At 35.5% G+C, this 24,724-nt stretch overlaps 2 protein-coding genes across 3 annotated transcripts; one reads left to right on the forward strand and one right to left on the reverse strand.

Moving 5' to 3' along the window:
• Positions 1-1,084: 1,084 nt before the first annotated feature.
• On the reverse strand, positions 1,085-11,658 carry LOC128165602 (phospholipase A-2-activating protein-like). Its single transcript, XM_052830296.1, has 12 exons — positions 11,435-11,658; positions 11,086-11,279; positions 9,612-9,713; positions 9,298-9,417; positions 8,468-8,774; positions 7,456-7,616; positions 7,082-7,239; positions 6,417-6,636; positions 5,777-5,914; positions 5,523-5,633; positions 5,213-5,359; positions 1,085-1,748 (listed from the first exon to the last, which is right to left on the reverse strand). The coding sequence occupies exons 1-12, from the start codon at positions 11,569-11,571 to the stop codon at positions 1,186-1,188; spliced, it is 2,358 nt and encodes a 785-aa protein (XP_052686256.1). The 5' UTR covers positions 11,572-11,658; the 3' UTR covers positions 1,085-1,185.
• Positions 11,659-11,939: 281 nt separating this feature from the next.
• Positions 11,940-23,062, forward strand: LOC128165601 (HMG box-containing protein 4-like). Of its 2 annotated transcripts, XM_052830295.1 has the most exons (10): positions 11,941-12,080; positions 12,364-12,854; positions 13,105-13,953; positions 14,054-14,294; positions 14,407-14,453; positions 14,812-14,899; positions 15,134-15,198; positions 21,075-21,338; positions 21,796-21,888; positions 22,644-23,062. In XM_052830295.1, exons 1-10 carry the CDS (start codon positions 12,002-12,004, stop codon positions 22,809-22,811), a joined length of 2,385 nt encoding a protein of 794 aa, XP_052686255.1. In that variant the 5' UTR covers positions 11,941-12,001; the 3' UTR covers positions 22,812-23,062. The 2 variants fall into 2 exon arrangements, with proteins under 2 accessions (XP_052686254.1, XP_052686255.1); XM_052830294.1 differs by lacking the exons at positions 21,075-21,338; positions 21,796-21,888; positions 22,644-23,062 and adding exons at positions 18,442-18,555; positions 18,706-20,266 and having other exon boundaries at positions 11,940-12,080.
• Positions 23,063-24,724: the final 1,662 nt, after the last annotated feature.

Consider the following 24,724-nt stretch of genomic DNA (forward strand, 5'->3'; position numbering starts at 1 on the left):
TCGACAAAGCTTCATGTGGACATAATTCAATAAAGGGGCATAACTCGCAAAAAATCATCATAACAAAATTCTAAATTTACATAGGTCGAAGTTCCTGATAAATAATGGGATCGTAATTACCTGATAATATGAACCGAGTTACACTTACAAACAATCATTATAATCAATCTATGGCCAAAATTCTTTGTTCAAATATTCCCCAAACAGTAATGGAATGGGGATTTCCTGGTAATAAGCGCATCTACAGATTGTGATCTAAATGCTTAAAAAAAATTTCAGAATTTCTGTGTAGCCGTTTCAAAGGAGTTAAACTAACACCCCCCCTCCCAGCCCCCCAAAACCTATTTATAGATTCAAAACTACAGTAATATTTCAGGATTAATTTTATATCATAGAGAAAAGTACATGAGATATTTATATAAGTGTATCTATTTTGGAGAAGAATAAAAGATACAATTGATTCCTTCAATTAAAAGTCACAAAATGAAAGTCCCAATATTCTACAGTTCCTTAGTTTAGTCAGTGAGAAATTTACAATGTAGTCTTGCTAACCAAAGTGCATGGAGGAATAAAGAAGCCAGATAAAATCACCTACATACTTATGTACATGTATAATACAATCACTGAAACCCTATTTTCCAGTGAACTCCTTAATATCCCATTTTTCTATCACAACATACAATAAATTTTGAATAAGAAAAGGTGCTGGAAGATGATGTGAGGAAAAATTTGACAAATGACAAAGGAAAAAAATGTAAATTAACCCTTTGCAATTATAAGATGCATGCCATCCTGCAAATTAGGCCAGGAAATGTAAGCTATCTATTCAAAGATAAGTCTTCTATCATATCAAATTTGACAATCCTTGCAGTTTCCGAGAATTTCTTTTTTTGAGTTGATGAACGATAAAAGTGATTGAATAGTGGCATTTAAAAATGAAAAAAAAAACCACCAAGAACCTGTTTGTGGTCAGATTACTGAATTACCAGGGGTATGTAGAGATTGCATATTCTGCATGATAGAAGTGTCACCATAAATATGATACAGACCAAAATGGCCTTATTTTAACAAACACAAAGCCGAATATCAACCACCAGACTTTAATGATTGAATTAAATATATTTACCAAACTGTGTCATGTTTTCAAAAAAAAGAAGCACTAAACAGTATTTAAAAAAAGAATGACTATTGTAAACGATTTATCACGAATCCCGCACACTCGCTCACTTTCTTGGGTTCGACTCGGGTCTGCATTGGAATAATAAGATTCTGCAGCTCCAGGGACTTAGCAAGCTCCCTGGTGCTCTTGTCATTACAAATCAGTGTCCCTAAACAAACAAGTAATCGGAATTCAGCCTCTGGGTCCAGCGGGTTTTCCATCACGCTAGCGACGGCCAGCAGACACTGGGAGTAGCCCGCCTCTTCGTCGACCATGTCCTGTAAACACACTGAGTAGTTCAGTAGCAGGGTGGCCAGGGCGACCTGTACGTTTTTATTGGGGGTCAGTCGACAGTTCAGGGCCTCAGTTATCACAGTCTCCCGCTCGGCCAGTAACAGCCGCTGCCCACTCGCGTGTTTGAAACAGTTGGCCAGGATCCTGAGGGCGAGGAGCTGGGTGGGGACGGGAGAGCTTGGGGCCAGGAACAGAACCTGTCGCTCTAGGAAACCCGGCTGACTACAGACGTGGTCGCACACCTTCTGGTTCCTGATGGCTACGCGTAGGACATCCAGGCCCGGGAAAATAAACTCTGAAGAAAATCAAACAGTCGCATGAGAAATTGATCACACTATGAACATCAGTTTAAAATTACATTTATCCTTTCTATATTCTTTAAGAAGACATTTCAAGACATATCTGATTACAAGTGTATTTATCCTTCTTTTATTCTTTAAGAAGAAACTTCAAAACATATTTGAATACCGGTTTTGCAGATTTTTATTTGATGCCAAAATATATTATTGAATGCATACTAGTGACTTTTTTTCTGATATTCATATTCAAAATACATTGGCATGGTTTTAGCAAGGGAGCAAAGAGACTACCAAGCACTTATAACACTATACAATGTCTCTTTAAATCTTTGTGAAACATTTTTCTAAGTTTCTTTTTGCCCCATTTGAAGTTAATCTCTGGAAAGAATGCCATATGATTGCAAAACAGAAGATGAGTGCTATTCAATTTGCAAACAAGCAGGTAATTGTCACATTTCTGCAATTTCAAGGAAGAGGGGAGGGAAATATCTCTGTTCATATACTTTATGTGTACCTTCTCAGCACTTTTTCTTATTTTAATTGATTCAATCAATTTAATTTAATTTGACTTAATTCAATGACACATTAAAGTTTGTTCAAATCTACTTTGTTAAAACAATTTTCTTGATTTGGAATATACATTGTAGTTAGAGTGATCTGATGCAGAAATAAACATCACCTTAAAAGTAGAATATTTCATAATCTTTACACTTTTAATAAAAATTACGGTATTTAAAGAATGGAACTCGATATTTATTTAAATAATCTCTTAAAATGCTTTCAAAAGTTTGAACTTTTTACACCCAGACATCAGGAGTGCTGTTTGACAAGTGCAAACAATGGGAAATTGATCCATTGAAGAAACATGCTCTCCATGCAGGAATTAAATAAAGACATATTAGACTCGTAGTGTTACCCAAAAGTACAATAGGAGTGGGCCAAATAAGAACCTCAAGTTCTTAAAAATTGATTTTATTTGTTATTCATGAGGAATATTTTTTCATTGTTGAGAAGCTGCCGCAAATTTGTTTAAATGTTAGGTACAGGTTTATGTTGTATTTTAACAAGTATTTATTTCTCATATGGTGTCTGTACCAGCCACTTGAAAACAAAACATAATTAACCCCTAATCATGGCCTTATGATATCCAAGTTCTTGAACTTAACCCCCATATTCAGGGTCATAACTTTATCATATCAAAGATGTCTTGGCATAATACAGTATTTATAGTAATTACATGCAGTACCCTGGTACATGTATAGGTGTCATACATCTCTAGATTTCCCCATTTCCTTTTTTCAATTGCTGGAAAAGAAAATCTAAAAATTTTCCTCCTTGATATCTGCCTTTGATCCTGAATCTCACAAAAAATTTATAATACCATTTATTTTCTGTGCATTTAGGTTGAGGCCAATTATCTTATTATAACCATCCAGTTTTTCTCTTATCAAACTAATTTTTTTACCTTGTGTAAGTACATGTAGCATTTTTAACCAATTTCGTATATTTTTCAGGTGAGGTCTAAAAGATCCAGGGACTGTGCACCCCATCACCATATTTATTTTCACAAGACCAAGTCTTGCTTGATGATTTTTTTTTTTACATGACTGGCTACAAGACTTATGAAAAGAAATGAATGGCCATGACTTGCAAAGATAACCTTGATCATTCTGGTGAAACACAAAAAGGTATATCAAAAGAAAACCTATTCAGAGATGCTGTACCTCACATAGGAACATTCATTCTGAACACTACAATTTAAACCCAGTTTTCTTGAATAGAAAAAAATCTATTTTTATGGTAACCAAAAACCTAACTATATGAATCAACTTTAAAATACTACATATATGTTGCTATCATTTACATAAATTATTTACACACTTAATTAACCATACACTGCTCTGGAAAGTAGAAATCAGTTTTTGAATTATGCAATACACAAGCGTTTTTTGAGAATATTCGTCAAAATTCATACATCTATAAAGGGCATTCCTAGAAAAGCTTATTGCAAAACATCAATCATCTTAAGTTTGTGGTCCGTTGTCTTTGTTTTTAAATCAGGCAACAAATAATCATCCCATGTTCTTATTTTATCGTGTCAGTACATTGCATAAGAGGATCGAAGTTCAATATTTACATAAAAATTCTGAATTACTTGAACCAGAATAATTACTCTACATTATGTAAATATCTATTCGTGCAGTACGATAAATCTGATATTTCAAAATGTAGAAACCACTTAGTGTTGCATAATCAAGAGGTAAAAAGAGATTTTGCATTCATGCAAGTACAATGCAAAACAAATAATTATCCTCTGAAAGTCTAAAATCAGTAGTAAACTGTAAAGCTGATAAAAGGTGTAAATGTATTGCATAAATTTCAAAAATAGGAATTTGGGCCCAATCACCAGATCATAAGAGAAACAGGGACCTTGAAATCCACAAAATATACCGGTATTACCCGACCCCATGTTAGCTACAAGGCCATCCTTAGGAAAATGTTTGTTTAGAATTGCCACCTGGGGGTTTATAGACCCAAGAGAGAAGGAGGGAGAGAATTTTTTTTTCAAACTTGAAGTTTAACTAATTAAAAATAGGTAAAAAATCAAAATCTCTACATTAAAAAAAAAGTTTTCTATTTTTTTGCTAATAAAATTTTTTTCAATGAGGCGGGAGGCAATTCCAAACTAACAATAATTTTATTTTGGCCCAAAGGAGATTTTATAGATTATGATACTAATCAATATATGCCTTATATAGGTCAGCCACAAGACCCTTACTCCATACCCACATTGTAGGGGTCATTTAATGATTTTCATGATTGCCACGTCGTTTGTTATGACCGAACAAAGCCCCTCTATAGAGCTGGTGTCAAAGTGAAACATGTGACATGCTAAAAAGCTATACATGTAGATCATTCTTTCATACAATAGATAGTAATGAAATTTTTAGCTGCAGAAGTGTAGATGTACAAAAGGGATATTTAAACTGACCAGAGAGCATCATTATGCTAATCAGAATTAGCATTCTAACATAATCACATCATCTTCATAAATGGATCTAAGTTTACGATAGGATTAGAAATGAAAACCTGTAGTAGAGCAACCTAGAGTAACCGTTATATAATAAATATTTTCAATAATTATGCTTTCATGTTAAATACTGAAATCTGATTGGTTTCGACACAGTTTATTATCTAGCTGTTTTAAAAAAGTGTTTCCCTCAGTGTTAGCAACACACTTGGCAACGGGTAACGCATCGAATTGTTACAAGTCAATTTCAACTGTTACCCTTCCAAATAGCTTGCTTTATACTATGCAAGCATATATGAAGCAAGGAAAGCCAATGAAAATAAAAGTGTGTTTAAATCGGACTTGAAGAAAAAAAAATTGGCAAAACCTGGGAGGAGGCAAAGACCATCGCACAAGGCAGAGGAATATGATATAGAAAGGATGAATTACCAGTGGGCCAGTCCAGAACCTTGCTGATATTGGAGATATGGACATCTGTCACGTCCTTGCCCTCCATCAGTGTCTGCAGGGAATCTAGTTCAGCCGTACTAAGCTGGTTCTCAGCCCCAACCTTCTCATTAAACTCCTTTAACTTGTCTGTTGTAACAAAAACAAACACATCATTACTAAAAGAATGAAGAATCTGTTAAAGTTCCTTAAAAATTGCTGATATGACAGTGATACTGCCTCTACATTATAACTCAATCTAAGTAGAGAAGGAATGTATAAACGATTCACAATGATAAATAATGGCACCTACTGATAATCTGACCAGGGTTGGCAGTTTCAAATGTGACGTAGGTCTTCTGTGGGAAATATGTATTACTGGCCAGGTTAACATGGACATTGCTAGGTTGGTGTCTGGATGCCCCTAGAATAAAGACGACAACTCAATTCTAATACATGTAGTATCATTAAAATTATCATTTTTAAGATACACAGCACACAAATATTAACATTTTTGCCCATTTTCTGTGTCAAAATGCATGAATAAATCCCATGTCTGTCCTGTACCTGTGAATGGATCGACCAGAGAGCTCTGAGGTTGAGTGGGCTGACCCCCAGGAATGTAACGCCCCCCTCCGGTGAACGGGTCAGTTCCGGAGGCCGCCGCCTGATTTGTGCTTGATCCTGGAACATGTCTGTTGGCACCTATTTATAGATTCCGGAAAAGTATCTCAACAGTTATTAATGATGAGCAGGTTGAACTTGCATGCATGATATACTGAACAGATAATACTGTAGTCTATTTCCTTTGTGCTGTAAATTTATTTTTAAACAAAACATGACGAACAAATTTTAATCATTATACACATGTCTAAGTACCGGTATTTAAAAAACAGACATTAATACATACACATTAATATTCCTTATAACAAGGAAGTTGTTCAAGGAATAACCCGTGATAAAAAAGAATTGCACATCCTATGTGAGCTCAATCATGTTGTAAGAGATGAAAACTCAGTTTAAACCATGCAAATTAGGTTCAGTCATGTTACAGCGAATTACATTAATATTCTAAGTCCAAGAACAATAACTCTGTTGAAATTCCATAAATTTACATGTAAAATTGACATCTATGTTATATGCTAATATATCAGTTTTTCTGATCTAAACATCTCCTTGACCGCTCCCACTATTGGCCACTACTGACCTGTGAAGGGGTCCACATATCCGGAACTCTCCTGCCCCAGGGTTACTCCTTTGGTATTGTCGATGATGAAGTTGGCCACCTGATCTAGAAACAACTGACTTAAGCTATTTTTATCCAAGAATCTCTGTGCTGCAAACCAGGGGTCCTCTGTAACATTGAAGGGGAGCTTCAAGGGGGGTTTACCATCCTCAATATCCACACTAAACACATAGTCATACTCCTGGAGTAGAGAGAAAGTATAGCTATCATGACGTTTTCTCTAGAACATAAAGCAACGTACAAGTCTTACAAGGAAAAAAGGAAGATAACTAATACACCATTTAATGCTTCTACAAAATATGTTTCTATTTTCCAGCAATTAATAAGAAGTATTTTTTATTTTCTATCAATAAGTATTATTAAATTTTGCTACAAAATTAATAAAATCTTTCTACTTTCCAGCAATTAATCAGAAGTATTTTTTATTTTTTATCAATCAGTATTATTAAATTTTTGTTACAAAATTAATAAGATTGAAACAACAAGGTCCCATTTTTCCTTTTCTGTTGATATTTTTTATTCCAGCTCATTGTAATTGCTTCCTACACAATAGACTCTCCAGGCAATCCTTACATGCCCCCCCCCCCTCCCCCCGGTGACTTAATTCTCTCACTGGTGTTTCTTACCTTCCCCTCAAACAGAGTTTTTCCGGATGACTGCTGAGTGCCCCCACTGGAGCCCACAATGTCCCCGACCTTGGTCCACTCCTGTTTGCTTGAATCCCATTGGTGGAGCTCAGCATTTGGACCTCGCCTGATGATCTTCTGCTGGCCATCCTTGCTACCTTTACAATCAATTTACAGAAAATGTAGAGCCGATACATTTATATAGGAAAAGGAAAATTTTGTTTTAACACTACAATACAAACAACAATACATAACTTTAAATTTTAGAGACACAAAACATGATTTAAATCCCAAAATTACAAGTTACTGGTATCTAAGAGTGTCATTGGCCGTTTGTTGCTGACTTTGGAGTGAGTAATAATAAATTGCTGTACCAGGATTAAGAAGGACCTCTGGTCCTGGCAGCTCCTCTAACTTTACGTCCCCGAGCTGTTTGGGTACTGCAGAGGCTGCTACCTGCTCCTCAAAAGATTTCTGCTCATCTGCAGGGGCCATTCTCTCCGGTTTTGTTGTAAACACTCGTATTACACCATCACTGAATAACAATCATAATTATTACCTTATATGATCTCATTTTAGTACTGTTTTCCTTATCATGCGTTTGGCTTTAATCCTTAAAGCTGCTTGGTCCGATTTTATATCAAATTTTATGCACGCTTTTAAATGATGGCTATGCTTAATATATGTATAATAATAGACATTGCAGTAGTTATGCCCGTCAATTATGCCAAATTTCAATGAAGAAAAATACGTACAAAATTTGCTAACACAACAAACGACATTAAAAGGTACCGCGTTATTTCGCCTCATGTTAAATTTCACCCCAGACGACTAGACGGGTATGGTTGTATTACGAATTTGACATCGCTTTAAATAAAGGTCAAAATGATCAGACAAATTACAATAAACATGTGTACGTTTTGTTCGCTAATATTTCCAAAGTTTTGCTTTCTTTACAATCGATGCATAGCATGCGGGTTGAATAACCCCAATCATTCGGGGGACGAAACCAAGTGGTTTCCTTTTCTAAAAATTCCCGTGATGCATTTTGGTTTGTTTTTTCGTTTGCCCAAAGAGAAATTATTTTTATTTACTTTGAATATTTCTAACTTTGAAAGGAGACTGATTCTGCTGGTGTAAATAGGAGAAAGTCCATAACTTTCTAAGATAAATGATTTGTATGAAAAAACTGTTGATACTGTAATTTCAAAAAAATCGGACCAAGCAGCTTTAAAAGATACATCTATAAAATATCAAATCTTTCACCGAGCTGTTGCAAATCAAAGTTAAAAATCTTGTAAACTGAAAAAAAATTTTGCATTGCTTTGCGTACACATGTATATCTTTCATCAACAACAACACAAACAGGCAAGCGTGAGTCCTAACCTTGCTGCTGAAACAATATCTCCATTGCATGGAAGAACACACACGGCCCAGACAGACTGGGCAGGATGGGCGATGGTCTGTACACACTTCCCGTCCCTCCATACCCTCATGGTCCTGTCCTCACCCCCACTGATAAAGTCCTGACCATTGGGTAACACAGCCACGCTGTAGATAAAGTTCTCGTGGCCATAATAAACCTGTAGACAGTCTCCTGACACGGACCATCGACGGAGAGACGCATCATTGGAGCAGGAAATAAACTCCTGGTTGTTCAACACGGCTAGTCCTCTAATACAGTCCTCATGTCCTGATGAGGGAAAACATTTTTGTTATGAATAAAAATGTTAAGTGGGCCATGAACTTATTAATGTGGGCATGAATAATATATGTCAATCAGTTGCAGAAAATATTTTTGTTAAAGATAAAAATATTAAGTGGGACATCAATGATAAATGTCAATCAGTTCCAGAAAATTAGTCTCCCCGGTCTGTTCTGTGGACAATTGATGCAACGAACTAATGACTCCAAAACCGTCAGTAAATATCAGAACCAACAGCAGTAATCAGTAACAACAGTAACATTATCAGTAAATATCAGTAATTCTCAGTAATAACAGTACAATATCAATAAACTAATATCAGAAATCATCAGTAAAAATGGCACTTTCAGTACTTTTTAGACCCAGTAGTGAAGTCTGTTCATTGGACAATTGATGCAACTAACCAATGACTCCTTCTCCTTTTTTAAGGGTTCTAGATGTAATGCATCTTTGGATTGTAATCTTTTAATGAAGTGGTTAACTGAATACAATGAACAAGACTTGCACCTACCTTTGAATGTAATCTCACACCTGCCAGCTCTCCACAGCTTGATTGTTTTGTCAGCAGACCCTGTTAACATGAAGCCCTGTTCTGGCATTATTCCTACAGCCCAAACTGCTGCTTCATGTCCTGAACAATGGACAAACAAAATATCTTCTTTTCAGACAAGAATAAGAATCATAGAGGACCTGTAAAACTAAAACTTAAAAAAATGCAAGTTTGTAATGTTTAAGAACAAAATTAACGTAAACAATTTTCTCAAGTTACATGTATGTAAATACTGTACAAGTTCCTCACTTTATGTGAGCAAACAAATAAGATACCTTTCAGAGTCATGACACATTTTTGGTTTAACCAAACTCTTGCAGTTTTGTCCCATGATCCACTTAGAAGGGTTCCAAATTTTCCTGCTGCCAGGGTGCATACTAGAAAAACAAGAGATGTTTGTAAAACACTTATGCCCCCCTCCTTTTAAAACAATGAATGTGAAGAAAATGAATAGAAACTGCAATTAAGGACGTTGTTTACTCAGGGTTTGAGTTCTAAAATTCGGATTCTTACAAAGTTCAATGTCATGAGTAAAATTTGTTCTAAACACTAAAAGTTTTCATGAAATGAATCATTATTGACAAACCATTTAGTATTTTTACTACATTATGCAATTAGGCTCAAACAAAGTTTTACTTTTAGCAAAACAGAGGAAATTCGGACTGAAATTTTCAGATTTTATTTTTCACTGAAATTTTTTTGGTAGTACTGTCATATTCAAAGTGAAGATTTTATCTTTTAGTCAACATAATTTTGCACATTTTCTGCTGGTTTTATCTCACTATTTTGTTTAGATATTCGAATGGCACACACTACAAAAATATTGAAAACTGCTTAAAAACGATAAAATACACCATATCCCAAAATTTTGATCATTGACCTCATATAACTTTTATGCCTGCAGAGTAAGGTCAATATACCTAGTTTAATGCTATTGATGTTTTAGTATTATCATCATTCAGTTTTTTGTAAAATTGAATCAAAAAAGGTAAGGAATTTGAAAACTGATAGAGGAAATTCAGACTGGAATATTCATAAAAATTGTGAATGAAAACTTAATGCTTTGTGTCTGTTTAGTGTTACTGATATTCATAAACTGTATTTAATTTCTAAAAGAGTTTAGCAATTTGTATTATTTTCACAAGTAAGAAAAATTCAATGATACTCAAAAAGTTTTAGGGACTTTTCTTAAAATATAAAGAAATAGTCAATGGCCATTATCTCAAAAAGTAGGTCATTGACCTACTTTTTTGAAAGTGAAAAATAGCACTACCATGATAGGTCTTTAACACACAATAGATGGTTTTTCATTATCATCAGTGGAATTTTTTTTCATTCTGAGTAAACGTATACCTTAATTGGATTTTTTCTACATCCAAGGGGCATAACTCTGTCGAAAATTGCTTGATCATACCCAATATGGAATTCGACCTAGATATTATCATGATTAATCTGTATACCAAATTTCATTTCAATATGTTATCCTCTGTGAAGAAGATGAACATAAACTGTTGGCGGATCAACCGACATACCGACCGAAAACAGCAAAGCAATATGCCCTCCTTTCTTAGAAGGGGGGCATAAAAATAAAAAAGCTAAGTAATCCTCATTTTTCTTAAGAATCACCTCCTGATTTCAAATCAATGATTTACATTTGAAAACAAGAATGAAAGATGCTGTTTCTATTCACATCCTTTCCAGAATACATTTCATACAAATAACATGTTAATATAGCTTGTGTTTTCATACCATTTCCTTCGTGTCCTGTAAGTTTGAAGACTGGTTCTGGCGAGTCTGGAGTATATCCTAATATAGTCTTATCATTACTTCCTGTGATGAGTAACCCTTGTTCATAGGTGGAATCAGGGGGCATAACACACACTGCTGACACAAAGTTACTATGACCCCTCATCAGCAAACCTGGGTGAAACCCGGGATCCATTCTATCCAAAATTATCGAATCAATATAACAGTTACTTTTTTAAGAATAGCAAATTAAAGAACACAAGTTAACATCAAAATTTATGAAACTGATGAGAAAGATGACAAAGCAATTCAGAAATTAATTATTTTGGTTTAAGAATACATGAAAACATACTCATTTGGTATCCAAACTCTTGCTGTAACATCTCGGGATCCCGAAAGAATACCATCACTCGGAAATAATGTTGGAGTCACGGCACGTACATCTTTTTCATGCCCAACTATGCAGGAGCGTAGTTTGTATCCTTCCATTATTTTAAATTGAATGACGATCCCGACAAAATACAAACGATTGTATGACAATATACATCATAAGAGTCTATCTAAGGTTCTTAATTTTTCTTTAAATGATTTTATGTTATGTTCTTAAAATGATTGGACAATTAACGCTGATTAATGGAATTTTAAGACTAATTTGAAATTAATTCTTATCGGGCTCGGTAATAATGCAGAACCTGACCGGCTTTGATATCTAGTGGATAAAATATAGCAACCAATAATCTAAGATGATCAAAAATTCCAATCATATAGTACAAAATATATTGAATCGTCAAACAATGCTTTCCGATAAATATGTTGTGTTTATATTACGATTTGAATTTTCTACAGTATAAATGTAAATCATTCACCTCTGAAGACCCAAACAGGAAGTGGATTTTTTTTGGTACCAAATCAGTGATGCATGATGGCAAGCAAAAGAAAGAGAGAAGATGATTTTGAATACGCGCCATCGTCAGCTAAGATGAGCAAAAATGAAGACAGTGAGTATCAAAGAAACTTTGCATGACATTCTGTGTCTCACTCAAGACAAGTGCAGCTATATAATGTCGGAGGAACACTCACACACTGCCCCTGTACAGCTGTACATAGTTTCTGTGACATCATGTTTAATAATCTTATATTGCATGTGTCTTTGATATTTCGCTGATTAGTTCCATGTTTTTAAATAAATGTTCATTGCGTTAATTATTTTCATAGAGCGTCCAAACTTATGCTTCTTTCAGTTGGATGTTTCTATAGACACAATGTTTAATTAATTCATAGGTTCCAGTGTCTCAAGGTCTGGTCGAGCTAGGAAAAAACCAGCCCGGTTTTTGGACCAAGATGAGGGAGACGAAGATTCCCCAGAGACTCAAGAGGTGGAAACAAAACCGGTGCCTGTGGAGATTCAGGTCCTGAAGTCCAGCCCCAACCTCCTAACAGCCACACCTCAGATAATCTCCTCTACACCTCAACTCATCATGGCTGCTCCCCAGATCATCAGTGCAGACTCTCAGCTCATCAGTAATCCTACACAATTGATCAGTGTGGCTCCTCAGTCAGTCAACACAGCTCCTCAGTTGATCAGCTCCATTCCTCAGCTGATCAGCTCTGCTCCTCAGTTGATTACTTCCATTTCTCAATTGATCAATACTTCTCCACAATTAATTGCCTCCTCGCCGCAGGTAATTTCTGGCACCCCTCAGATGATAGTGTCTCCAGAGTCAATCATCCAACCAAAAATAGAACCGTCAGACACCCCGAAGCAATCCAGGGTGAGTGAAATCTATGGGAATTTTGCTCATATTCTTTTGAATATATAGTCAATTTTATAGAATATCAAATTTTGATGTGTATGTTTCTCAGAAACTAATTTTATATTAGATTGATAATCTGCTAAAATGAATACATGTATTTAAATTAGCTGTAAATAATTTGATATTCACATTTACTTTCAATAATTTTATATTGAAAAATCATGGTTAAGATAAAGTAAGATTTTGTTGGCATTTGATTCTTTTTTAGGTCAGGAAGAAATCTGCCAAAGTGATAGAAATGGAGGAATTTGAAAAGGCAGAAAAGGTCAAATCCACTAAAAAGACGCCGAAAGTTGGCAGTCCAGAATTCAGCACACTTACGGCATCTACAGCTGCTGGAGGGATACAGCCTCAGATCCTACAGGCTGCCAACATACAGTTGAATCTCATGAATGCTTTGAATACATCAACATCCACTGATGTTCAGTCCTCGCTCCTCGCACACTTGAGAAAAAACCCTCAGCTGGTAAGAGTTGTTGATGACCAGAAACTCGGATCCATCAAGACAGAACCAATGCTGGTTTCCGGCCCATTTGTTAGCCCTGGTGAGGCTGTGATGGGGGACCAGATTGGCAGTGTGAAAGATGAACCAATAGACACAGTAGATCCCAATATCCTATTGCCTCAGTCTGCCCCTGGCTCAGCCCTACTCACACATCTGACTAAAATGGCTCAACAGGAAAGCAATGTATCACCAACTAAATCCCCACCAAAGAAGAAAACACCCAAAGCCAAAACTGTGAAAGAAGAACCTGTGACAAGCATGGCTGGGGATTCACAGAGTAAAAGTGTCATCAAAATGTTGCTGAACAAACCTGCCCAGTTTTCTGAGCCTGTGATATCAACACAGACCCTCTCCCAGATTAATTCACCAGTGTCAGACAAGAACGTCAAGAAACCAGTCAGGTTAAAATTGTCCACTGAGAGTACCCCAGTGTCTCAGATAGGGCCGGCAGGGGATGCTTCATATGGTCATGCAGCACCCGCTGCCATTACTGGTTCTATTGACACAGGCAGACCATCCACCTCAAGTGTAGGGATGGATATAAAGAAGAAGGTCAGATCATATTGAATTCTGTACAGAAAAAATTTAATATTTAATGTGTTGGCATTATTTTACAAATGTTGAATGTTTAATGACATCCTGGTTTAAACAGATAAAGAAAACCAAGAGGAAACAGTCAGTGTCAATTCTTGACGAAGATGATGATGATGACGAAGAGTATGATGAAGAAGAAGATGATGATGACGATGATCTGATGGAGGATGATTTGGATGATAATGATGATGAGATGGACTGGGAGTTTGAAACCCAGGATGGAAACCTCATTATTGCTGATGAAACTCCCAAGAAAAGTACCAAAAAGACCCCGCCAAGCAAAAAGAAAGGAAAGAAAGGTTAAAGCTTATCTTATTGGTCAAAGTCTATTGATGTGTTTGTGTTTGAGTAGAGGTGTTAAAAAATGGTTAAAAGCCACAAAAATGTTGAGAGTTTATTGCTTAATTTCAGATGAGAATCAGTCAAATTCAGGAGCAGGGAAAGAAAAGAAGGGTCCAGTAAGTCATCTTTGAATGTGTTATAAAAGCATGCTCTAGTCATAACAGTCATCTTCTCAAAACACTCATTCTGATTGACGTTTAATTGGTAAAAAAAAGTGATCTGATGGAGGAACAAATGAACAAAACAAGGTAGCCAAGGCCATAAAGTTCTCTACAGTCGTAACAGTCTTCTTCTACAAAACACTCATTCTAACTGAATGTTTAATTGGTAAATAAAAATGATCGGATAGAGGAACAAATGAACAAAAGAAGGTAGTCAAGGCCATAAAGTTCTCTACAGTTTTAGGGATAATTTTGAAAGAATACCGGTATGTCTTGAAACCTGTTTTTGAGCAAAACATTTTGACATTTGCAGAAGGAGAAAAAGAGGAAAAGGTTAACAGCATACACAATGTGGTGCAACAGCGTACGCTACAAAGTGCTGAATGAAAACCCAGGAATCGGTAAGCATTCATTCAATCAGTTCATAAATATATGATTAATAAGTTTACTCAGCATGCTTTATCATGTCTTTATGTATTAAAAATAGTTTTTTGTTCGTCTTTGAGACATCAGGTATTAAATAAATTTTTTTGCAATGAAATATATATTTTTTAAAATTTCCAAGTCCCTCTTTGCATATACCAGGTATTTTGAACTATGAATTTTTGGATTAATGTGATCATTGTGCATTTCAGACTTTGCACAGCTGAGTAGAAGACTAGGGGAGATATGGCAGAGTGTTCCAGCCAAAGATAAAATGGTTTGTAACCTAATCATTATGTTCATTTAAGAAATGATACAGCAAGTTAAAAAGTTCACCAGGATATGAGCTTAGTTGTTCATGTGATCAAATCCTGTGAAGCCCAAAGGGCCTCTCAGAAGATTTGATCACGTACCAACCAACTTCATATCCTGGTCAACTCTTTAACTTGCTGTATATTATTTATACAGAGGGTTCCTTTTAATCTGATAGCGGTTTATCAAATAATTCGGTTAATTAATCTGATATAAGATCAAAACACTGAACCATTTACTATATTAGCCTTTATGATTTTTCCTGATAATCTGATAGGAAAAACTCCTAATTTCGGCTAATCTGATAGGATTTCTGTTAGCCGATAGATTATTAGTTGACGTTTTCACACCACGTACATAACCTCTCATTGTGTAAACCCCTTGGCACATGCAAAAAACTTGCAAATAATGGTGCTTCAAGGGATAAGTCACAGCTCAACAAACACAGATGGTCAGCTGGTCGATAGATGAAAGATACCTACATTGATTGTTCAGCACGACCACATTTCAAATAGGGTGAGTTAACCATGCATTGGACACATACCTTGGATCGGACAACTTTGGTTAAAATATACAAATAAATGTGCATGCGCTCATGTGTTGTTTCGTATATTTCTGAATTAGAACTAATGAACTTTATCATTAAGAATTTGACATTCACTTTGTCAAAGGAATAGCAATATAGGCATCGTAAAATGACGTCAAATACGCCATCATTGAAAATTAATGGAGATTTTACACTAAAGCATTATTTGAATGTTGTGTATTTGATTGTGAATTAGAGAAAATGAATTAGAGAAAATGCACTCTCTGCATAAAATAATTAGAAAGAAGTAAGTTTTGAAACAAAATTTGATTAAAATAAGTCCAAGAAATTGAAACAATTAATGCTCCATATGTTCATTTCACCATGGATCGGACACAAATTAACCATGCATCAGACAATTTTCAGTGCATGATTTCTTCTAATAATATGGAGATTATGTGCCCATTCCTTGTGATATACTTTAAATGTGAAGTAAAATAAATATTAAAAAAATAATTGAAACAAACATTTTCCTCAGACGACTTAAAAATCGAGTTTTACGGACACATCCTTTTTAGTCCAAATTTCCTGTATGAGCTGGCACGATAAAGAACCCCTCATGATAAATATTCCTTTGAACAGAAATACTACTGCAGTATATAAAAATTCCTATGTGTAGACTAGAGGATTTACATTAAAAGAAATCTGAATAGCAATTGAATGAATTTATTTTTCAGAACCTTTGTATTTTTGCATTAAAACCAGAAAAATGTTGTAATTTTTAATCTCTACTGTATAGCTGTCCGATGCTTGGTTAATATTGTCCGATCCATGGTGAAATAGTTCAACACTTCATTAATTTGCTTTATTTTCTACATTTTTTACAATTTCACAATTATTTCTCCAATAATTAGGCAAGGGGAAAACCTGTAACTTTTAAGACAAGTTTTGTTTATATTTGGACAATATTTGATGCATGAACAAAGGGAAAAAAAACCAAAGGTGTCCAATGCATGGTGAAATCACCCTAAAACTTACCTGAGGGCAGTTTAGATTAAAAGAAATTGAGAATAAATAGTGTTGCTTGTTTTTGGTTATTATACCCCCGCTCCGAAGGAGAAGGAGGTATACTGTTTTACCATTGTGTGTCTGTCCGTAACATAAATTTCTGTCGCATTTTTCCAAGCAACTATTCATCTCAGATGCTTAAAATTTTAACACACTATTTGTTTAGACGTGCCATACGTTGGGATATATTTTTGTACCAATCGGATTTCAGCTTCCTGTTAAATGACAACTTTGTTTATTTTCAGCTTAAATTTTCAAAGAAATTTTGTCGACGATTTCTCAGCAACTGTTTATCACAGATGCTTGAAACACACTTTTTGTTTAGGCATGCCATATGGTGGGATATATTTTTGTACCAATCGGACATCAACTTCTTGTTAAATGACAAGTTTGCTTATTTTTAGCCTAAATTTTCAAACAAATTTTCATCAAAGATCTCTAATCAACTGTAAATCGCATGTGCTTGAAGTTTTAACACACTGTTTGTTTAGGCATGCCATATGGTGGGATCCATTTCTGTACCTATCAGATGTCAACTTCCTGTGAAATGACAACTTTGTTTATTTTTAGCATAAGTTTTAAACAAATTTTCGACAAAGATTTCTTAGCAACAATTCATTGCAGATGCTTGAAATTTTAACACTATTTGTTTAGATATGCCATACGTTGGGATATATTTTTTGTACCAATCGGATGTCAGCTTTTTATTAAATGACAACTTTGCTTATTTTGCATATTCACATCAGAGCGGGAGTATTACTAGTGAGCGTTGGCTCACAGATATCTTGTTTATTCATGTATACAAATCATTTGATGAGCAATTTTGGCAATTAGTTTGTGTTTGTGTATATGTCATCAAGAAAGGGAACCATAGGATATGGGGAACTAACTCGTATAGGCCCAACCCAAGAGACAGGGGGTTAGGTTATTATAGTTATTTGGCTTAAATTGACCTCAAAGTCGAATATGCATAGAGCTATGACTCGAAGGCAGGTTTCACATTTTATTGTTCAAGTGATTTGAATTTACTATGAATTAGCAACAATAATCAAATAGAACAAAGTCAAATAGAACAGGATAAAAATAATTATTTTTTGAAATGCCAAATAAGTCAGATTTAAATTTATCTGCATGTTGCTTAGTCTACTGACAGACTGGTGGACAGTCAACTAGATAGTCAGTATGAAGACATAAGCAACATGAGATAGTGGCTAAAAGTGTCTGACTCACTTGAATAAATTTCTAAATGTATAATTAATAAAAGTGAGGCACAGTACTCATGATAATAACTCAAAAGCTAGGGCGACTCAGACCAATTATATTGACTTGATAATTGGGGATAATTAGAAGAGCAGACTGACCCAAACTAATTACTTGTCATCTGGCATGAGTAAACTCTATAACACATGTTACACAAATTGACACAGCAAGGGTGTTAAACATTGAACTCATGTCACTTATCATGCAACAACCTTTAGTTGCTAAGGTATGAGGAGCTTTGAACACTAGTTAGAAAATGTTCAATAAAAAGATAATTTGGCTTGTATGTAATTATGCGATTTCTGCTAAGTCATCTGAAATTTCCAATCACAAATCATTTTCCTCATGGCTCAGAAAAGGAAAAGGAGAGATCTGACGCTGGCTGACAAATATGAAGCAGTAAAGCTGTTAGAGCAGAAGTTATCCCAAGCAGAGGTCGCTAAGCGAATGGGATGTTCACAACCTCAGGTACACAAATTGTCAAACGAAGTAACGGAAGCTTAAATTAACGCTGAAACACGTTTATAAAATCAAAATAGAAATGCATGAAAAAAAAGAAAAAGAAAGCATAAATGAGATAAATAAGAATATTTATTAATTAAATGTTTTTTTCTTCAGATTTGCACATTATCCAAGAACCGTGAATCCATCAAAGCTGACTACAAAGCGAGCGAAAATCCCCAGAGAAAACGACAGCGTTTTGGGAAGGCCCCCTCGGTCGAAGGAGCTCTTAAAGAATGGTTTACTATGGCTCGCAGCAAGGACATTCCATTATCAAGCACCGTCCTTCAGGAAAAAGCGACATCACTTGCCACAACCATGCAAATAGAAGACTTCAACCCCACCGCTGGATGGCTGTATAGATGGAAACAACGGAACAACGTGGGACATAAGAAGTTGCATGAAGAGAAGAAGGATGCCGACTCCCAAGCTGCTGAACACTGGACAACCAGAGTTTTACCCGAGTTACTACAGAAATACACCGAAGATGACGTCTACAACGCAGACGAGGCGGGGATCTACTACAGAGCCCTTCCAGATGGGACTTTGAACTTCAAGAGTGAAAAGACAAAGGACAGAGTGACAGCATTAGTGTGTGTTAACATGACAGGTACAGACAAGAGAAAACTGTTAGTGATTGGGAAAAGCCGTGATCCAAGGTCTTTCCGTGGGAAGAAGAGTCTACCAGTTACCTACAAGAGCTCAAAGAATGCCTGGATGACGGGTGACATTTTCCGCGAGTGGCTACAGGAATTCAACAGGGACATGGTGCGTCAAAGAAGGAAAGTGCTGCTGTTAGTGGACAAATGCTCGGCCCATCCCACGGAAGCTGCTGTAGGACTTAGCAACGTAAGAATGGAATTCCTGCCCGAAAACATGATGCCAATGATCCAGCCCTGCGGCATGGGAATCATTAGAAACCTGAAAGTTTTATACCGAACAGGAGTTGTAAGGAAACTGGTGGAAGACATCGACAGTGTATCGACAGCCACAGACCTTGCCAGGAAACTGACCATGCTGGATGCCATTCATCTCCTATCTAAGGCTTGGAAGAATGTGAAAATGATTACCATTGTGAATTGCTATAGAAAGACTGGATTTCTTCCGGAAGAAGTTGAAACTGAGGAAGAGATTGTTGTTCCTGACGGCATGACGAGAGAAGAGTTCTATAAGTACATCGACCACGACAAGGACTTGGAGTGCCATAGGGTTCCTTCCGATGAAGAATTTATAAAGGATGAGTCCAGTGATATAGAAGAGAGTAACGAGGAAGAGACTGAGACCGGGAGTGGGGACCTCGACGATGAAACTCCCACAAGTATAAATGGTGCCAAAAAGTGCATGGAGTACATTCGGAGGTTCTTGGAGGAAAATGGCTGTGACAATTTCAATGACTACTATGGACTTCTGGAGAAATGTGAAATCATTGCCCTCAAGAACAAAAAGGCAGTCCAAGACAGAGTTCATGAATTGGATTCCGTGAAAATTGAACCCTTGACCGAGTGAAAGTCAGATGTGATCATGTGTTGTGTTTATGCGGTGATCTAGTGTTCATGTGCCCATAGGTGATTGTCAATAATGTAATGATTTATTTTTGTTTATATTTTGTAGTTCTTATGTTTTTATTTTGTAGTGTTCATAGTTTTAGTGCTGAATAATAAATTAATTTAAAAAATAAGTTGTTTTTCTTTCCAGAAAGATTCAGATTATACAGGATCATTTTAGATATAAGCACACTCTGGTAGAAGATGGTGTCCGATACATCGTAAGATTATGGATAATAGCAATCACATGCAAGTAACTAACGGATTTAATCTGCAAAATCGATACATTTTGTTGAAAAGAGATTAAAAAAGCAAATAATACTATTTGCAAATTATTTTGTTATGATATTTATTACAGTAAATTGTGCAAGCTGAAATGGGAATTAAAATAATGCACATTTGGATTGTTTACATCTCATGATTTCCTTTATGAAATGATAAAATTGGTTATTATAATAATCAGTTAATCTGATAATTTTTGCCTGACAAGTACACTTAGTCTATCAGATTAAGCAGAACCCACTGTATTTACGTTTTAAAAAGGCAAATCGTTCAGAATTAGTAAAATTACCATGTTTTTAAGATTCACAATAATCCAATAAGTGCATGGGGTAACCATTGTGATGTCATGAAAAAGTTCACAGAGAATTGAATGTTTTCGCCATTCTCTAGTTTCATATAAGGAAACATATTTGCAAATGTAAACTCTGCTCTGATACATGTGCTTGAAAAACTCTTATATCATCAAGTTAATGTTTACAGGATAACTGCAGTGCTGCTCTTTTGCAGGGCAAATTGAGGTGTAGCTTGTAGAAGTTTTAGTTGGTGGATGTTAATTAAACAATTGTGTCGTTTTCCACCAAGCTATGTCAGTTTGCCATGCAAAATAGCAGTACAAATGAACCACAGTTCCTTTGAAGGGATATATTATTTTATGTTTAGGCTTGGAAAAGAAAAGCCAAGAGAGAAGCCCGTAAACTGCTGGGGAAAGGCTTGCTGATAACAACAGGGAAAGGAGGAGGTTCCAGCCAGAGCCAGACCAGTGTCTCTGGGGCCCAAGCTGTACCCAGCAGCTCCACTACTCCACCCCCTATATACCACCCCCCAATCAGACATCACTCGGGCAAACATCACTCATCCAACAACTCCACTGCTACTGTGTCTGCTGCCAAGCTACAGGAGGACCAGTCTGGTAGTCCATCTAAGGTAATGGAATCTATTTGTATAACGATCCTTTTACTGTATACTGTATATTTACTATATGCTGCCAAGCAACAGGAGGACCAGTCTGGTAGTCCATCTAAGGTAATGGAATCTACTTGTATAACGAGCCTTTTATTTTCATTGTATACAGGGAAATATTTGCCCCATTTAATTTTTTACCCTTTCACCTTCGTTGTCAGCGGTTGAATTTAAAACTGGGTGAATTTGAATGTCTTAAATTATCTCTCTTAAACACAACTGTGTCTGGGTGAATTTAACACAAGGCAAACCATTTGCAAATATAGAAGGGCGTAAAAAAAAAAATGGGGGTACAAAAATAACCCTGTATACAGTATTCAAACCTATCCCTCATTTACCTCTACCTAAAGTTATGTGATGTTTGATGTGACTGTTTAATGATTTCTTTTGTGTTTACCACCTTGTATTTTTCTGAATGTAGATGCTTGGCATTGATCCTATTGATACGGCAGCACACCTGAAATTAGTGGGGGATTCTCTCAGTATTATTGGAATCCGACTGCAAGAACACAGAGTAAGATGGCAGAAATTATTTTGGTTTTAATTTTGTGTCTATTGGTCTAATACACGAACACAGATATTTGCTGATTAAGCCATGTATAATAGTATTTATGTGTAGTGCATTTTCCTGCCAGCAAGTGTAACCCAGTTCTAACATATACGGTAATGTATTGTTTGCCAAAGTTAGGTAAACATTTCATTTTATTAAAATTCTTGTCCATAAAAGCTGCATAAGAAATACCATTTCTTAGAGAAAAAGTTATATTACACTTGAAAAAGTTACTTTGATTTAGAAAAAAAAAAAGAGCTAATTATTTTCAGTTTACCCAGAATAAGTATAATGGATTGCTGAAAAAGCAAACCCATTTCTTGAATTGTTTCTTAAGGAGTTACTCAATGGGCCTCTGATTTTGTTTTTGTTTGAATCTGTAAGCTAATGGAAATACCGTGATTATTAATAATAATACCAGTGTAGAGAGGCTGTCAATTAACATTCTGTATAATAACCAAGGTCTGTTTTAACATGTACACTTGGAGCTGTATCATACATGTTAGGAAGATTAACATGTGGAAGTACATTGTAGTTTATGAACAAGCAAGCTCATTCCAACTCAATTCAGTTCAGTGCATTGACCAATTTGGGACTCTCAATATGACTGTACAAGCAAAAGAGCTACCAAATTTTTCTCTTATCTCAGAAAGATTGTTGAATATTACAGTCAGGGGAAAAGATGCAGCTTTTTAAGTTAAGACCTCTTGTTGTTTCAGGGCCTGATAGCTGTACAGGGCAGTCTGTCTGTCCTGTTGGACTCCCTGCTGTGTGCCGTGGGGCCCCTCATGTGTCTGACCACACAAGTCCCCGAACTCAACGGATGCTCTGCAAAAACTCACACCCGTGTTCTGGACAATATCGCTTACATCATGCCGGGATTGTAGTTACAAACCAGAACTTATGAAACTGATTGTCCAATATATTTATGTTGTCTACATGCCTAGGTTGTACTAGAGCTGGCTGCCATATTACATGGAGTCCTCTTCCAATTTTAATTTTTTTTTTATTATTTTTGGAGTCTCCAGTAAATATCTGATTAAAAAAATCAGAGAGGTTCACATTATTGCAGCTATACAATACAATAGATCATAAGTATGTAAAATTTGTCTATTAAAACTGAAATTCAGAAACTTCAGAGTGGTGATTCTTTTATTAGGAGACTTCTAAAGCACTGGCATTGTTTCTGTAATGAAAGCATACCTTATAGTATAATAACACTTTTAATGTAGAGTGAACTTTTATGAAAATGAAAATGAAAATCAGAGCCCGTTTATTAAGGAGGTTGGTACCTGAAATACAGGTGATGTCAATAATTTAAAAACTATCAAGATGAGGATTTAAAATGTTCATTTATTTTATTTGTGACCCATGTTGCATGCCATTTTTTTTTATATATGGGGCCCCAAAAGGAAATGATGATTCTCCTGAAATTATTGCCAAAATTTTGCATGGAAATTGATTATTTACAGAAATAAACACTATTTTTTGATTATGATTTTAATTAAACAATGAAATGCTTTCTTTGGTGATTCATTCGGGATATGAAGGTAGCGACATTGCAGAAAAAGTACATAACCTGTTAATGCGGGTTATGTAAATTTTCTCTGCCATGATCGATTGCTACCTTCAGAACCCGCATGAATCATTAAAGAAAGCATTTTATTGTTTATATTAACATCTTTCTTTTAACTTATTTAAAAATTGATCGTAACTGTTAATACACATAAGTACGTTAGCTAAAAGAAACAGCCAAATCGTCTCCTGTGAGACTTTGAGTCTGTTATCATCATGATTATTTTGTGCAGTCCTTGAATTTTCATAGGTAGTTGTAGGTCTCGACCAATCGATAAACAGGGCGTGTCAATTTCAATCGTGTCACTTTCTTGTCAGTTTCAGCTGCTGTAGATTTTGACCAATCGATAAACGGGGCGTGTTAATTTCAGTCTGGCTGTTTCTATAGAGCTATGAATCAACTATAAGTTTACGTAAGAAATAGAGGGAATAATAATTGGTAGATGTAAATATTACAGTATGAAGTCAAACATGTTTAGTGCATATAAAAGTTATGTTTAACTCATCAAACTTTGGTTTACTGGTGGTTTCAAATGCCAATACATAATGAACACAAGAGCATATGTTAAGATTGATACAAAATATTGGAGTATTCAAATTATGACTCTAAAGAAAACATTTATTAGTAATGCCATCTTTCCAAAACTTTGCATACAAATAGCCATGTACCGGGTATGGATAATCAAAGATTACAGCGCTCAGGGAGATCACCTTAACCATATTATATATGAAAAGCGTATAATATCATGATACAATGCAGATTTTGTATCTATGATATGAAATCGTATCAAGACATTATATATGCTATTGTACCATATTATATGATATTGTATAATATGAAAAGAAAATGTATCAAATGATATAATATTTCTTTAAATTTATGTAATATGATACAATATTGTATCATATGATATTGTATCATATGATACAATATCATAAGATTCAACACTTTTTCATACTGTAATTTATTTGGCGTTGTAAAATAGAAATATATGAGCAGAAATATTATTTGATGCAGAATTTTCAGGCTAGAGGCGACCCAAAATGGATACCCCAAAACAGAGGATCAAACCTCTTTTAAGGGCAAAATGTTTACATACAAATTAAGTACACACAGAATAGGATGTTTGGCATTTCTGTGCATTGTAGTTTGGCAACTCTCCCAATAAAGAATAATGGAAACTAAAGGGCACCTGCATTGTTTGTTCTACCTTGGTAAAGACAT

This window comes from Crassostrea angulata, chromosome 10 (genome assembly GCF_025612915.1).
Source record: "Crassostrea angulata isolate pt1a10 chromosome 10, ASM2561291v2, whole genome shotgun sequence".
In the NCBI taxonomy this organism is placed as follows: Eukaryota; Metazoa; Mollusca; class Bivalvia; order Ostreida; family Ostreidae; genus Magallana; species Magallana angulata.